The sequence below is a fragment of the Carlito syrichta genome, unplaced genomic scaffold (genome assembly GCF_000164805.1).
Source record: "Carlito syrichta isolate Samal-C Ts95f unplaced genomic scaffold, Tarsius_syrichta-2.0.1 Scaffold303642, whole genome shotgun sequence".
In the NCBI taxonomy this organism is placed as follows: Eukaryota; Metazoa; Chordata; class Mammalia; order Primates; family Tarsiidae; genus Carlito; species Carlito syrichta.
Window position 1 is genome coordinate 150,993 of NW_007247738.1, and position 16,448 is coordinate 167,440.

Genomic DNA, 16,448 nt, shown 5'->3' on the forward strand with positions numbered 1-16,448 from the left:
CGTCTCAAACCCGCGGGCTCAGGCAATCCACTCACCTCAGCCTCCCAAAGGCGGGGGATTACAGACTGAACCACCGAGCCCAGCTCCAGAGATTCTTTCAAAGCGTCTGCCTACTTCATGATGGGTGATTTGCAAGCACACTTGTCCACACCATGCTGAGTGTTTGGCAATTTTGGACCAAAACCAGTATGACCCCCATGCTCCATCTTCCCTAGTCACCGGATCTTGCCCCAAGCGACTTTTGTTGATGTTGTTGTTGTTGTTTCCCTGAGTGAAAAAATTCCTCAAAGGGCAACATTTTACCAGTGTGGAAGAGATGAAACAAAAAACAACAGAAGCACTAAAAGGCACCAAAACTGATGAGTTCAAAAACTGTTTTGAGCAGTGGGGAAAATGTCTCAATAGGTATATTGCATCAAACGGGGAGGACTTTGAAGGTGACTGAAGTTTAAACATGTAAGAATAAATACACCATTGTTTATAAATAACTTCCAGTTTTAGGGGGTTCCCCCTCAAATTATTGACTGGAAACAGTGAGCATGGGAGTCATTAGCTAAGAACATTCCTAGTTCCAAAGTACAGGTACATGGTCTGGGTCTCCATGTGTCCTGAAGGCCTTGGGGAAAGCAAGGAATTGCTCACCATCAATTCGCATTGATGACCACTCTTCTCATTGGACATGATGGAAGGTGCCCACATGATCAGTCTTTTGCAGCCCTGGGAGCCGGGAGCCCTAAGTCTTCATGGGTCCTCAAGGCAAGGCTGACTGGTCACAGTGCAGTTGCATTTCCTACCCCTTTGATAGAGCAGCAGATTAAAGAGCAATAATCCAGAGCAAGACCAGTCACAAATAAGTACTGACTATGTATTTTGCTCAGTACAACAACCAATTTTCTAATTTAGCTAGGGTTGCCAGACAAAATAGAGAATTCCCAGTTAAATTTGAATTTTAGGTAAGTAACAAATAATATTTTGGTATGAGTCTGTCCTGTGCAATATTTGGAGCATACTGATACTAAAAAATTATCTATTTATCTGAAATTCAGATTCAACTGAGAGTCCAATTTGGATTTTTTTTTTTTTTTTTTGCTAAATCTGACAACCCTAAATTTATTACATAGTATGCAATTGTCTCTGATTTTCAGAATAAATGTTCTTTGTTTGGATGAACTTCCTTTTAAAGTTTTTAATGGAATTGAAGCTGTTCTCCCTACCAAACATTAAAGCAATGTCGATGATATTGTTTTGCAGCTGGATAAAATTGTCATTCATGACCAACACAAATGGCAAAATTCCAGTAAGGAGGTAAGTACATCATTCCTGTCTGTTATTCATGCCTTGGGTCAACCCTCATGATCCCAAACCAAAGAGAGAGTCCTTCACAAGTGTTTGTGTGCCTATTGTCTTTAAAATATTCTGGAATCTTTTTGTCCAACACTATATTTACTTTAAAAAATTATTTACAGAAGTAAAGCTGCATTTTTTTTTCTTGAAATAGGTAGCAAAAGAAGTGCTTTGATAATGTAAATGTTATCTAACATGTAGCATTATTTTCTTCAGTCTTCAGATAAGTGGGGGTTTTAGGACTTACATTTCTTTTGCCTACTTACCCCTGAGCCACCATTAGCTAAACTTAAAGGAGTTCAAATTGTGTGCTTAACCTGGAAGTGTATGGCTCGTGTCTTGGGGAGCATGCTGCCCTCAGACAGAGCATTCTCATTTAGGCTTTGCTTCTCTGGTGGTTAGGGCGGGTGGCCTCCTTCTTTGGCTCCTTGCAGCTTACTCTCTAGGTGACTTATAACTGACACCACACATGCTTCAGAACTGTTACTTCTTCCTCCCCCTGCCCCAGATAACAGTAACAACAACAACAAAAGGCAGTAAGGCTTGGATGGAATCAAGAATGAAAAGAACATCAACTAGATACATCCTCCACATGTGTTCTTTAATACTTACACTAACAGATTTCACCCTTCGACAACTCCCCACATGTCTCTCTTTTCTGTTTCTTACTTCCTTCCAGATGGCAGGGTTTGCTAGTGGTCTATGGGCACCTCTGAAAACTCTTGCCATAGTAGTGATGGGAATTATTCACTAAACTTTCTGGTATCTCTGGAGTTGATGTTTGTGTTAAACACCCATAGAAATTCCAGGAGCTGCTATGAGCCAGACCCCATAGCATCAGCTGGAGTATATTTGGGTACGTGAACCTACGCTTGAATCAAACACAGGTTTTCCAGATATTACTCATTCTACTGAGGAGTCCCCAAACTCAGGTGCATGTTGACTTCCCTAGATACCACTCTTGCAAAGAAGCAAACTGACAAATAGCAACAACAACAACAAAACAAAAAACCCCAGAACTGCTAGATAGAATCCTGTGTTAGGACTCAGTGATGAGGCAAGCAGGTCACCAAGTGTGTAGCATCTGAGTGGCTACCCTTGAGCAGTGGTATCCTGGTCATGCCTGGCCTTTTACTTTGCCTCCACCCCTGCCCAACCATTTCATGCTGCCCTGAAGCCTTCCTTCTTCATCCTTCCGAGGGTACCTCCATACTCCTTTGATGTTCCTGTTTTCACATTGAACAGAATTGCCCTAGAAGTCATCATTTTTCTTAATTCCATGTTGTATAATAGTCCCATATGAAGGTATCCATGTGACACGACTTGAAATATCTATGAGAAAATATAAAGCATAGAAATCATGTAGAAGATCTTGGGCAGTATTTTTTTTTAACTTTTTTATTGAGAGCTAACCAAGCCACAGACCTCATACATTTTTTGTGATCTTCACCAATCTATAAGTAGGATGCTCTACTTTTATTTAATAACTTATAAGCAAGTCAATTTTACATCTGCCTTAGGAGTTGTGAAAAAGTTCTGTTAGCACCCTTGACTGATGGTTATTGGCAGAGATACTTCACATTTATTTTTATTTTATTTAAAGCACTTTTCTCAGCTGAGCATAACAGGACAATTATTTGAATGTGTCCTAGCATCCTATGGCTATTGCATTTTTTATTTAAAATTTGCCTTGAAGTAATGTCCAAACTTCATTGAGCACAGTGTGAAGAACCGAAGTGTAAGTTGGATCTGTTTTTGCTGCTTTTTCCTCCAAGATAAGGTTCAGGAAATGGACAAAGTAGAAACAGACAGACTGTGATCCAAATATTTCTAACTCGTAGTTCTGGTTTCATTTGTGTGTATCCTGCTTATCACGTTTTTGTCATACAAGCTTCGAAGACTTTTCTGAGTCCAGTGATCTTTATTTAACATGTTCCCATACAAAATTATTACCACCTTTTTTGTAGAAATGGCCTAGATACTTTGGCATCTTCTTCAGTTCTCTTTGATGTGAACTCCTTGCTGCCTGCCAGTATGAACAGGTGTTTAACACAAGATATCTGTGATTGGGGAGCAATTTGTAAGAGTCGATGGAGAGTTGATACCAAGCCAAACACACACACACACACACACACACACACACACACAGAGAGAGATAACGCTCCTGGCTCCTGGTGAATGAGCTGCCAAGGATTGGGTGGAAATTGTTCTGAATGTGTTAATGGATATGAAGAGTAAACACTTTTAAAGTGTCGTTTCATCACTGTGACTCTGGAGTTTTTAAAATGGAAACTATTAGTATAGTGTGCATAATGTTAAAAGGGATCTGACTTTGTAGTCATTGCCTAGCTTGGGAATGGCCTTGCTCGTTAGCATTAAACTAAAGTTTAATATCCAGGGAATTGCAGGAATGGCATGTAAAGAAAGTCTCACTGCGTATCTCCCTCGTCTCTTTTCTCTCTGTGTGCTTAATCTCATGCTGTCTGTCTTCTTCTCAAACTCACAAATTTATACATGGTTTATCTCCCCACTCAAATCAAAGCTTTGGAAGTAACTCTTTTCTTTTGCCATGTCCCACTGCTTGTGACCTAGAATGGACACCAATGGCTAGAGAGTTGGAAAATGATCAGCCAGACAGTGGTTGTGGGCCATGGCTGGAGGAGGTTCCAAATGAGACAACTGTGTTAAAGAAGGTGGAGAGAGCCCAGGTGTGGTCGTGGCAGCCCAGTTCCTATGTAATCCATCCACATCCTGAAGGCCCAGCAGCCTATGGGGAAGGTTTGATTCTGCTGGGGAAGTAGCTTCATTCCTTCACTTCAAGAGTACTCTGTGTCTATTTCAGAAGATGGTATTGAAACCATTGGATAGATTGTAGACCCTGTGTAGATAAACCACGAGTGGAACATTCATAGTTTCTAGGATCATGACTGTCTTAGTCACCTGCAAAGTCCCCTTCAGTACAGAATTTAACCAGAACTCTAATAGGACTGGATACAACTCAATAATATTTGCTTTTGTAGCTTTTTTGGGGGGGGTATTTTTATTCAACAAAAACTCACTGAGTACCAGTTGGCTTTGAAGAACTAGGATGAACTCCGCAGGTATGGGGCTATATATAAAGAGTTGAGTAAATCACAGGCCCTTTAAAAGTGCTCTGAGTTCCCATGAAACACAACCATGGTATTATCTCTCCTCTCCTACTTCCCTCGGAGACATTCTTCTTCTACTTCCTGTTTCTTGGCACCTGGCCAAACCCTAGCCAAAAGATCCAGTCCCTGTATACTTTTCCCTTCCCACCAGTACCCAAATTCTATTTCACCAGAAAGATTCAGGTTTCACTGCTGCTACATTCATGAGCATGTTGATCAATTTTCATCTGGTTATACCAAGCCTGTCCAAACCCAACAGAGGCTCAAGTCAGCTGGGATACCCCTGAAATTGCTATGCAAAGATTTTCCCCCATTACAGGTGCCAGATCCTGCTAGGGTCTGTAGTTCTTGCACATTTTTTTTTAAGAAAAAAAGACACCCTGAATAGCTACTTTCTCCTAAATTAAAAAGGTCAGATAAGTTGCATCTCACTCCAATTCAATACATAAAAACAGCACAAACTCTTGAAGTGAGAAAATATAGACATAGCACCTAGGAATCTTCATTAGTTTATTGATATCATACACATTTGCTCTGCCATTGCCTGTAGATTTGCTAAAAAGATCACTCATTGGCTTTCTTATATCTGGATACAGCTATCTCAAGAACTCTTCAATGTGTACTTCTTCAAGTATTCTTGAACTTACTGTGAAACAATAAAGCTGTGAACGGACACATAATAACTCATTTACTTAAAGCTACTTATTTTGGGAAGTCTATTCTGCAGCTGAAGGGGTGCTTTCTCCCACTCACCAAGATTAACTGACTGTCAGTGTGCATATTTAGAGTTTGCCTTCTACTTAGCATGAATGGCGGAAACTATGAAAAGTTTGGGCATGATATGCTGTTCGGCATCCCCTTACGCTCACAGAGACAGGCATTCTAAAGCCAAGTTTCACAGACAGATGTGAACTCTGTCTTCAGGTAAAGCTAGACTTCTGAATGTAGAGCTTAAAAGTTATCATGGTAACAGATGAGCTGGGCTTCCAACCAGAATGCATGAAGGCTCTTTGGTGGCTAAGACACAGCTCAGAGCTAAGTGTGGGGTTCCACGGTACTAAGTCCTCCCCTTGATAGCTTTTGTTCTGAGGGTCACCAGTGCATTTATAATGGAGAGTCTGTCTTTCCCACTTTTTTGTTGTTGTTGTTTTTGTTTTTTTGAGTTGGCGTCTCACTCTGTCACCCAGACTGGAGTGCAATGGCCGCTCCCGGCCACTGCAGCCTCACCTGCTGGGCTCCGGCGATCCTTCCGCCTCAGCCTTCCAAGTAGCCAGAATTACAGGCATTTGCTACCATGCCCAGCTGATTTTTTGATTTATTGTAGAGATGAGGTCTCGCTGCCCAGGTGGGTCTCAAACCCGCGGGCTCAGGCAATCCACTCACCTCAGCCTCCCAAAGGCGTGGGATTACAGGCTGAGCCACCGAGCCCGGCTGTCTTTCCCACTTTTATCATCACCAGGAAATATGTTCTTTAAGGTGTTATCCATTCGACTAGCCCTGATGCTCACTGTACTAGTTAAAATACCACGTCTCAGGGTAAAGCCAAGATTCTGTTAAAGCACTGCATAATTGTTCCTCCCTCCCCCACCCCAACTCACACTTTCATAATGAAGTCCCTAATCCTTGAGGCAACTGACATTTCATTGTGGTTCAAGGGTGCTTAGCTTGAAAACAAAAGCAAAATATGTCTGATAGCTTGTGTCAACTGTCGTTAAGTCTGGAGACCAAGATAAGGACAATCACAGATTTGGGCTGAGTTACAAGGGACCTCCTGCTTTTCCCCAAGCCCAGATATTGTTAACTTGACCTTTTGTTCTAGAGCTATTCTCTCATCTGTCACATTCCTTTTTTCAAGAAGCTAATTTGGTGGGATCAAAATTTACCATTGTTTTTGTCCAGCACTGGGGATCCTTCCAGTGTCCATTGTTCTCATAAGCATCTAGAGGAATCCTTGGTCTTAGATTCAAGCTGTGTCACTAGCATAACCAGCTCTGGTAACTTGAAGGGACATTGAAGGAGCTAGTTTGGGAAATGAAGACCCCACCTAAAATGAGAAGTAATTGTATTCTTGTTTTGCCTTTCCCCCAGACCCACTATTTCTAGTGAGAAAACAGATTGAACAATAACTTGAATTTCTCTTTCTTTCTTTACTACCCTAGTATTACTAGAACCTTTGCATCGGGGAAAACGGAAAAGGTGATCTTTCAAGCTCTCAAGGAGTTAGGCCTTCCAAGTGGAAAGGTATTAATTAACTTAATAATGTTTCTAAAGCCATTTTGTTTATTTATGTTCTCATGTGTAGTAAGCCAGATTATTTTTTATTAAGCTGATCTCAATTAGATTCAGAATTAGAATTAATAACATATAGTATAGTTAATTTCCTCTTCATCTTTTCACCCTTCCTTCCTCTCTTCCTCCCTCCCTCCTTCCTTTCCTTACTCCCTCCTTCCTTCCCTGCCTTCCATTTTCTGGGTATTTTGACCTAAATGTTTTAAAATTCAAATAGTTTATTTCAAAATGATTTTTGTCCATTTTATTAAGAAAAGGAGGTGAAAGCCAGGCTGCTCTTTTACACAACCTATGGAGTTTTTATTTCAGAGAAGTCCATCAACACTGTCTCAACCAAGCAGAAAGTCAGCATGAATAATTAACTAATAATTAGTTTCTTCAAGATGGCTGTGCAGTATCTTATGAAGCATCTCTCCCCAGACAAATCATTTGTGTTCGTGGTCCTGCAAATTTAAAATAATTTAAACTAATGTACTGACTGCAAAAGAGATTTAAGCCTGTTACTGCTTTAACAAATCTTATTTAAAATATAAATTTCAGTATAAAAAGTAAAATTGTATATGGTTGCCTTAAGCTCCTTTATGTGGTCTTGTGAAAATTCACAAAATAAGCATCATTCAAACTTGGCCTTGACCTCCTCACCATCCTTTGGGCAGGCAATTTTCTCTCTCAAGGACAGATGGGGGAAATGTTTCTCTTTATTTGTTCTTTGGGGTATTTCCCAGAGCAAACCTAGCAGTAGCCAGATGTTTGCACACACAAATTCTGGCTGTATAGTAACTAGAAAAACACGAATTTACCTGCACTGTGTTCTAGCAAGTTGACTCAGCAGTGCCTGGGAGTGGTCTCCTGACTTCTATAAGCAAGAATCAGAAACAGAGACCCTGGTATTCCAAGTGGTCATCACGGTGCTTCATGACTCTGTAGACTCTTACTCTCCAAGGAGAAAAAAGTTTCTAAATTCATGACATGCTTTTTATTTTCTACAGAATGATGAAATTGAGCCTGCAGCATTTACTTATGAAAAGTTCTATGAACTGACACAAAAAATTTGTCCTCGGACAGATATAGAAGATCTTTTCAAAAAAATGTAAGTTCCATTTATGTCAGAGTCATATAAATATCATCATTGTCCTTTTAGATTTTTTAAAGCATTTTTGTCCTACTTTAATATGTTTGTAATATCTAGGAATATCTAGTCAGGGTTACATTTTCACCCCTTAGTTTATCTGTGTAAAAGTTCACTCTGAGTTTTCGAGAAACTTTTACATAAAGTAATTGCAGCACCTGGAACTTTCCCCCTTGCATTGGCTTTACTAACTCCCTACAATTTTAACCTGCTCCTTTAGGTATTAACCCATGATGTGAACTAACTAGATTCAGTATGGAATGTTAATATGTTGTTGAAAAGTTCATTCATTCCAATTATTTCAAATGGATGACTTACATGTTGTTTTAGAAATAATGTCTTTTGCTAATGTTGGAGAAGAACTGCAGACATTTTCTGTGACCTAGCAGGAGTGTTTTCTTTGCTTTGTTGTTAGTTGTTTTTGTTTTGTTTTGTTTTTTTTCTTCCCCCTTACAAACAGTCTCTGGTCATTTTAAGAGTTTACCACTACTTCAGGGTTAGAAAATAAGTTAGAATTATCATCAACAAATGTCAACATGTAAATCGTACCTACTGTAGCATCATATACAAAAACTTACTTTTTCTAATAAATTTCTTTTCAGCAATGGAGACAAAACTGATTATTTAACGGTAGACCAATTAGTGAGCTTTCTAAATGAAGTAAGCTTTTTCATACATTAACTCCATAAAGTCTGTGTGCAGTGGCTTGCCTCCTCCAGTGTCCTTATTGCATGCTCGCATCATATGCCCTTATTCGCTTTGCTTCTGACCTGCTGATCTTTCCATATGGCTTTACCAGGTGCAAAAATCAGTTGCTGCCCTGTGTGTCCATGCGCTTCCTCCATGTTGGCTTTGCACACCGCTGTTTGTTGGTTTCTGGCTGTGATATGTAGCTCTGGTTCTGTGTGTATGTGTGAAATGTATAATATATTTATTTGATTAAATGTGTCTATGTTTTTGCAATATTATACTTAAGGTACTTTTTTTTCTATTGATCTCATTAAATAGAAAGAGAATGGACTGAATTTACCATACTGTAGCTGGATTCTCCATTGCTAACTTTATCTCATACTTTTGCATGGACTGGAAAGCTTTATTTTTGTCTTTTAATCAACTGCATGTGAGGAAAATATGTAGGCTAAATAGAGTGTTTTGACAATGAGCAAACACTTGAGTTCCTGGGTGAAAATATAGTATTAAGTTTATAGGATTGCGGGTTAAATTTTTACTTTTTATTTTCATAGCAAGCTCAGAGCTAATTTTAGAATATGATTCACTTAGCAATGAAAACTGGTTGGCAAAACTTTGCTTAAGCACAAGAAAAAAATATTTTAGATCAAGTAAAAGTTGCAACTTTTAATACAACCGAAATGAACTTTTTTCTTTACACATTCAAAAAAATGTTTTCAGGGAAACCCATCAAGACCTGTTAATCTAAAAAGGAAAATTCACTTTTTTTCTAACATTATAATAAGAAGAGTTTAAGTGAGGGGTGCACAATAATTTTATTTCCAAATAATTTAAATTAATCATCATACCCTATAAAGAGAAAATGCTAGAAAAGACAACATTGTGCCAAAAAAGAGGTATTCCCTTAAGATGAAAGGCAGTCTATGATCTGCCACTTTATAGAAACAAATTACATTTTTCTTTCCTTATGAGGGCTCAGTGGCTTCCAAATTATGAAAGTTGCACTTTAGAAATTATGTTAACTAAAGTCGAAATGCACTGATGCAAGAAAGAGAAGGGACTCCATATATCCGACAGATGCCTCCACTTTCAAATAATCCTTTTAGTACAATACAATCTTTATTTTACTTAAAAACGTTTCAAGTTTTCCCACTTCACTAGTCTGTAGTCATGTGAAGACTATATTCATAATCTTTACCCAGATATTATCCACATTCATATGCCACAGTTGCTCAGAAGTTAAATTGCCTTGCTTTATTACTTTAACCCCTTACCCCTCTTTTGCCTTTTGTTTTCTGTTTCTTATTTTGTTCTATTTCCCTCAGCTTCTAAGTGTACTTTGGTTCATTGATTATCTTCAGCTTGGTGAAATGGGCAAGAATCCCACTCCCTACTAAAGAGGGAAGAGAGTTTAGTGGAAAGAAGAAAGTCTTCCACATCATCAATTTGTCGCTTCCTAAAACAAGGCCTCTTGTGAGCTTTGGGGTGAAGCCAGCACCAGTACTCAGTTACTAAACATGACAGAGTCCGTAAGGTTGCATTTTACAGTTCAAATGAAGAAACAATTCTGAAGGCTTAAGGATAGGTACAGCATTCATAGGCTCTTATCTGATGCATTTTTATGAGTTGTTTTATTGACCCACCCAATAATCACTCTTGTAATTCTCATAAGTCTAAGACATAACATTTAATTTTTTAAAAATATGGTCATCCATAATTGCTTGTTCAGTCCATCCAGATTCTTTCTTAAAATACTTGTTATGTGATAAGCTTTAATCCATCACTATTACAATGGACAAGAGTATTCTCTTTTTTTTTTTTAATGTTTTCCTCTATTTGGTGTCTCATTAACAGTAAAGAAGCATCTTAAATTTTTGGGAAGGACTGTTGGAATCAGTGTGATTCTAGGTTTCTCTAGGTCATAGAGACTATAAGACAGTTCAGAAAAGTGTACAGCCTTGATTGACTGACTTTTTTGAGTTGAGTACTCACTCTATTGCCCAGGCTGGAGTGCAGTGACACGATCACAGCTCACTGCAGCCTCCAACTCCTGGGCTCAGGCGATCTTTCTGCCTCAGCCTCCTAAGGACCTGGGACCACAGGCATGTGCCACCATGCCTGGATACGTTTTTGAGTTTTTTTTTTTTTTTTGGAGAGACAAGGTCTTGCCGTGTTGTCCAGGTTGGTCTCAAACTCCTGGACTCAAGCAATCCTCTCACCTCAGCCTCCCAAAGTTCTGGGGTATCAGGTGTGAGCCACCACACCCAGCCTTCAGCCATTATTTTTCATCAAAATGCTTCCCTTGTATTTCTTCCTTTTCTATCCAACTGAACTCAACTGGAAGGAATAGACAAAAATACGAATGTTTCCTTGAAGGGGTCAAACCCAGAGAACATTCTGCTAGTTCCTCACACCCCCCTCTTTTGAGTCCTACCTTGCCTCTCTAATCTCTCCAAAATCAAAAACACCCCTTAGGAAGAGCGACTTCAAAACTCTTAACAAAAGGAGACAGAGTGCTCACTCAAGAAAGGAGCAGGCACTGGAATGTAAGGGTCAATCTGTGACTCCAAAAGATTAACCCTACACATTTTCAAAATGCATTAGACACGTAGTTTCAACAACCTCGTATTCAACATTACACTGGAAGTCCTGGATCATGTAATAAGACCAAAATAAGCACTGAAAAGGACAAGACCCTTGTCCCACTTGCAGATGTCAATTTCTACCCTGATATTAAAAATAATAAACTGAAAAATATTTGAATTAATAAGAGAGTTCAGCAAGGTAATCAGAAAAACACTCAGCAACACAAAAAACAACAGACATGTAAACCAGCATAACCAATTAGACTAGATAATAGGAAAAAATAAACCCATTTATATTAGCAAAAGTCATGCTGGCTTTCACAGCTTTGTAGCTTGCAAGTCCCTTTCCTCTTTGTGTAAAATCTTGTTCAGTGTACTAATGTTTATCTTCAGGAGGCTGGAAGAAGAGGAGAGCATATTGTCCCTGTTGCCATGTAGGGGTTGGTACCATCTCCTCCCTATCCAGGCCATCAACACTGACTAGCTTTGCAGTGGTAGCCTTAGACCTGCCTGTGTGATCTGTGGACCAGCAGCATTAGCATCCCTTGGGAGCTTGTTAGGAATGCAGGGCCAGCCTGAGCAGTATAGCTGGACACTTTCTGTACAAAAAATTAGCCAAGCATGACAGCGCATGCCTGTAGCTACTCAGAAGATTAAAGCAGGAGGATCACTTGAGCCCCAGGAGATTGCGGCTGAGGTGAGCTACGATTGCATCACTACACTCCAGTCTGAGTGACAGAGTGAGACCCTGCCTCAAAAAGAAAGAAAAAAAGAAAGAAAGAAAGAAAGAAAGAAAGAAAGAAAGAAAGAAAGAAAGAAAGAAAGAAAGAAAGAAAGAAAGAAAAGAAAAGAAAAGAAATGCAGAATCTTAGGTCCCACCCAGACCTGCTGAGCAGAATCTATATTTAATAAGCCCACCAGGTAATTTTTATGCACATTAAAGTATGTAAAACACTGTCCTAGTGGATGACTAGATTTCTCCTTGCAACGTTTAGTGTGATTGCACTAAATATGAGAGCAGCTTATGAGAGCAGCTTATATATTCCGTTATTCTCCATGAGGAATTTAATCATGGAACCCCCTCCCCCCACCCAGGCCTAAAATTATATCTCTTGGTCCCATCCAATGGACTGAGGGAAACTTTCTTTGCTAACATTATAAAATAGCAAACCAGATCCTGGAGGGATCATTAGAGGCACTCAGTGTGAACTGCCACTTGGCTAGATACTACTACCAACGAACTCAATTGCTCGTGTGTGTGGCAGCACTCATTAAGATCGCTGGCTTCAGTCAGTTTCACCTCCCTTTCCGTATTCTTAGAGAGAAGTTGCATTGCTCTACCTTTATTCTCTATTTGACTTCTTACAAAGATGATAACAGCTAAAGGATTGGGAGATTCATGGAGAGCAGGAAAAAGAGATCAAAATAAGGAAGAGAGGGAAAAGGTCTTAGGTAGTAATCAAGAATTAGTTTTATTTTCCATCTTGCTTTAATCTTTCCCTTGCCTCACGCCTCTCATATGATCACATCAGGACTAAGCCTGACCTTTTTTTTTTTTGAGTCAGAGTCTCACTCTGTCACACCTAGGCTGGAATATAGTAGCATAATCCTGGCTCATTGCAGCCTCAATCTCCTGGGCGCAGAGTGGTCCTTCCCACTTCAGCCTCTTGAGTAGCTGGGACTACGGGTGCATACCACCACTTCTGGCTTTTTTTTTTTTTTTTTGTAGAGACAAAGTCTCACTATGTTGCCTGGGCTAGTCTCAAAGTTTTGGCCTTAAGAGATTCTCCCACCTCGCCCTCCCAAAGTGCTGAGATTACAAGCATGAGCCACTGCACCCAGTCAACCTAACAATTTTAGCTATTATTTTTGCAGTTGAAAGAATGTAAAAAAGTGCCTATAGTCCCTTTTATTTTATAAGATCTTTATGCAGAAATCTTTACAAGATCTTTAATGCGCAAAGAGAAAAAAGGTGGTATTTAGTCTTATGAGTAACTTGCCCTTGCCAATTATCTCTTTTTCTTCTTTATCTCTTTTTCGAATATTATTTAATTATAATTATTATATAATTATGTCATATTCATTTCTCCCAATGTTACTTGGCTTGAAGCCAGTTGATGCCTCTTCTTATATGAGTAAGGACATAATGATTGGATCCTGTTTGTTTGGACAGAGTTCTGTGACCTATTTTTGGAAGCTATTTAGAATCTCATTTTACAAAGCCCTGGATACTATGGGATGAATATCTTTGGTACACTTTTTTCCCCAAAGGCTGACTGAAAACGGATGTCCCTCCCAGCTGTGAAACATACACCACTGTGCTTGTGTCTGTGTGGCACTCTTCTGTGACCTCATTACGTTGAGATTAGCTGAAAATGATCTTTCTCTCCATTTTTAAATCTAAAATTATAGTTTTGTGACTCTAATGCAAACTTTACCATTTGCTTCCTTGCCTTTGGATTATCCAGATTGCATTGTGCTGCCTTTTTGAAATATGAAGATTATGTTATCTGGCGGAGCAGATGCAAAGACAAATAAACACAATTTCACATTGTCTGTGCTTAATGCTTATTTGCTGCAAATGTAATTTTTAGACCAGGGGATTATGAGACATCATGTTAGGACTTGGTTTTCCTGGCTATGCTTCTAATAGGCAGCATGATCTAATGAATATCATGCCCTCTGACCACATTTGAGTGGGATTTAACTGGGAGGACATCTCAAACATTTATCATTCTTCTATCCTTTTAGGACTTAGTTACTTTTTTTTTTTTAACTGATACAAACATTTGTTAAAATGCATACCTTACATTTTAAAGCAGTGATTCTTAAGCCTGAGCACATCAGATCACCTGAAAGGTCTACCAAAACATAGATTCATGAGTTTCACCTCAGAGATAAGATTCAGTAGATCTGGAGAAGAAATCTTTACAAGATCTTTACAAGCATTTCTAACAAGCTCCCAAGTGTTGGTGATGCTTATGCTGCCATCCACAGATTGTGTATCACCATGTCAGATGACACATATGTATATAGTAAACAAACAAAAAAGTCTGAATTCCCTCTCCCTCCTTCCCTGACTTTATTTCTTCTCATCCCTGTAGCTGAATCCCTTCTTTCTCTCACTTTCTAATTCATATGGATTTGCCCATCATTCCCTTGAGTTCAGAATACTTCCCAAGAAACATATCTTTAAATCCAAAGATGTAAAGTTAACAAGAAAGATAAATACAGTGGCCAACTGTGAACAAAGCAGTGCTGGGATCTAAAAAGGACCTTTTTCATCCTGTATCCATCTTCTTCCAAGATATTTCAAAATATTCTTCCAAGATTATTTATGGAGATGTGAGAAAGGATGTGCCCAGAAAGAAGGTTTTTTTGTTGGTTTGTTTGTTTTTAAAATACTGCATTCTCACCAAGGGACAGAGCCCCGCATTCCTTGAATGGCGGCTCCATTGCATGACTGCATCAGCTTCCTGACCAAAATGTAGCATGCTGTCACTGCCTGACACTCCATGGTCTACCTCACAATTTCTCTTTCTCTGCGTATCCCATAAATTTTGTTCTTGGTGGTCTCAAGTCCTGTTATTAAAATAACAGCTTCTGCTCTAGCATGTGCATGGATATGAGCTGTTGTGAACCATAATTTCTTAGATTACAACAGAAGCATGCTTCATTGGGATAAATCGCCAAATTCCGCTCTTAACTTGGTGGAAGAGAAGGGGAAGCCCAAAAAGGCCTGGCTTTCTCCACATTAGAAAATCTCTACGAGTGCTCTGTTGGCCAAAAGCATTCACTCTGTGTGCAGCTCACTTTTCAAATGATCATTCTAAAATGAATAATGAAGGAAAATCCATATGAACTCCTAACAGTTGCTTTTTAAATACCTTTCCAATGATGTTTTTCAAAGTCTGTGCATATGTTTGGGTAAAGAGTTGTTGCCAAGGTCCTATTTATTGACCAGGTTTTGCTCACATCTGCTTATCTGGCATTATTCCATTGAAGTTTGCTTTATTTATTTGTTTATTTGTTTGTTTATTTATGTGAGGGATGACTAGGGACACAGTGCAATCCTCTAATCCACAGTGAACAATAAGGAAGTTTAGTGTACCCTCTGACTCCAGATACAAAGACACACACACATACACACACGATTGTGTTGAGTCAGTTAGTAAACTGGACTTATCACCATTGTGTGAAGTCAGGGTGACATCATTTCAGGAACTGCATTGCTTCTGGTACCTCATGTCATACCAGGAGCACCCTAGATGCTGATTTGAAAAGGATGATGTCACCAGCCCCCTAAGTGCCTTAATCATGTACTGTCTTCCCAGAGAACTCTATATTGTTTATAGCTTGTACATATCCTTGTGCTGATTAATTTTCATCATTACAATTGGTTCATTATGAAAAAATATTTACTCAAGAAAATGAAATTTGATGAGTGCCCAAGAAATCATTTATTGATGTAGAAAGGTATAATGAAAATGAGATAATGTTTGCCTATCTACCACTAGGGGTTTTTTGTTGTTGTTGTTGTTGTTGCTGTTGTTGATTTTGAGGTTTTGGGGGGCACTTAAATTCGTATATTATCTATTTATTTGACCTATTTGGGGGGTTGGGTTTTTTGCTTTTTAAAAAAATATTCTGACCTCACTTTTTATAGACATTTATGGCAAATGTCTTGCCTGTGGTATGGGAACTAGAGGACAATACAATTAATATGCACACTATAATATGTATCCTTCAATTTTTGAAGGGGAATAAAAAATGGATTTTCTCTCTCTCCAGTTCAGTGAGAGTAACCAGTACAGTACTCCCAAATTTGAACTTTTTGAAGTACATTTTAGGAAGAAAGACAGGAAAACAGTGAAGTCCTATCTTTGTAGTTATAAACCTGATAGTCTAGGTATATTTTGTTTTAGAAATTATAAACTTAGTAACGTGTAATACCTCAAGGGCAAGAAATGTCAGCCTAAATGGAGTTATTTTCTTACCATAGCATCAACGAGACCCTCGACTGAATGAAATTTTATTCCCATTTTATGATGCTAAGAGGGCAATGCAGATCATTGAGATGTACGAGCCTGATGAAGATTTGAAGAAAAAAGGTAATCACAATTTAAAAGAGAATTTTTAAAAAATTTAAAACAAGAAAGCATGTAACTTTTAAAACCCTTGGATTTTTAGGTAAAGATATCTATAAATGCTTTGGTGTTCCCTACAGCCAAGTATGATGACTGATACTTTTTCCTGCTCTTA

General features: G+C 38.8%; 1 protein-coding gene across 4 annotated transcripts in view; it reads left to right on the top strand.

Annotated features, from left to right (window-relative positions):
* PLCB4 (phospholipase C beta 4) overlaps positions 1-16,448 on the top strand; it is a 165,850-nt gene that overhangs the window by 66,185 nt on the left and 83,217 nt on the right. For all 4 annotated transcript variants that reach the window (XM_008058841.1, XM_008058842.1, XM_021712763.1 and 1 more), the window contains exons 6-10: positions 1,252-1,305; positions 6,653-6,734; positions 7,772-7,872; positions 8,514-8,571; positions 16,189-16,297. In XM_008058841.1, coding sequence (XP_008057032.1) covers positions 1,252-1,305; positions 6,653-6,734; positions 7,772-7,872; positions 8,514-8,571; positions 16,189-16,297 — 404 coding nt within the window. The remainder of the gene's footprint in view (positions 1-1,251; positions 1,306-6,652; positions 6,735-7,771; positions 7,873-8,513; positions 8,572-16,188; positions 16,298-16,448) is intronic.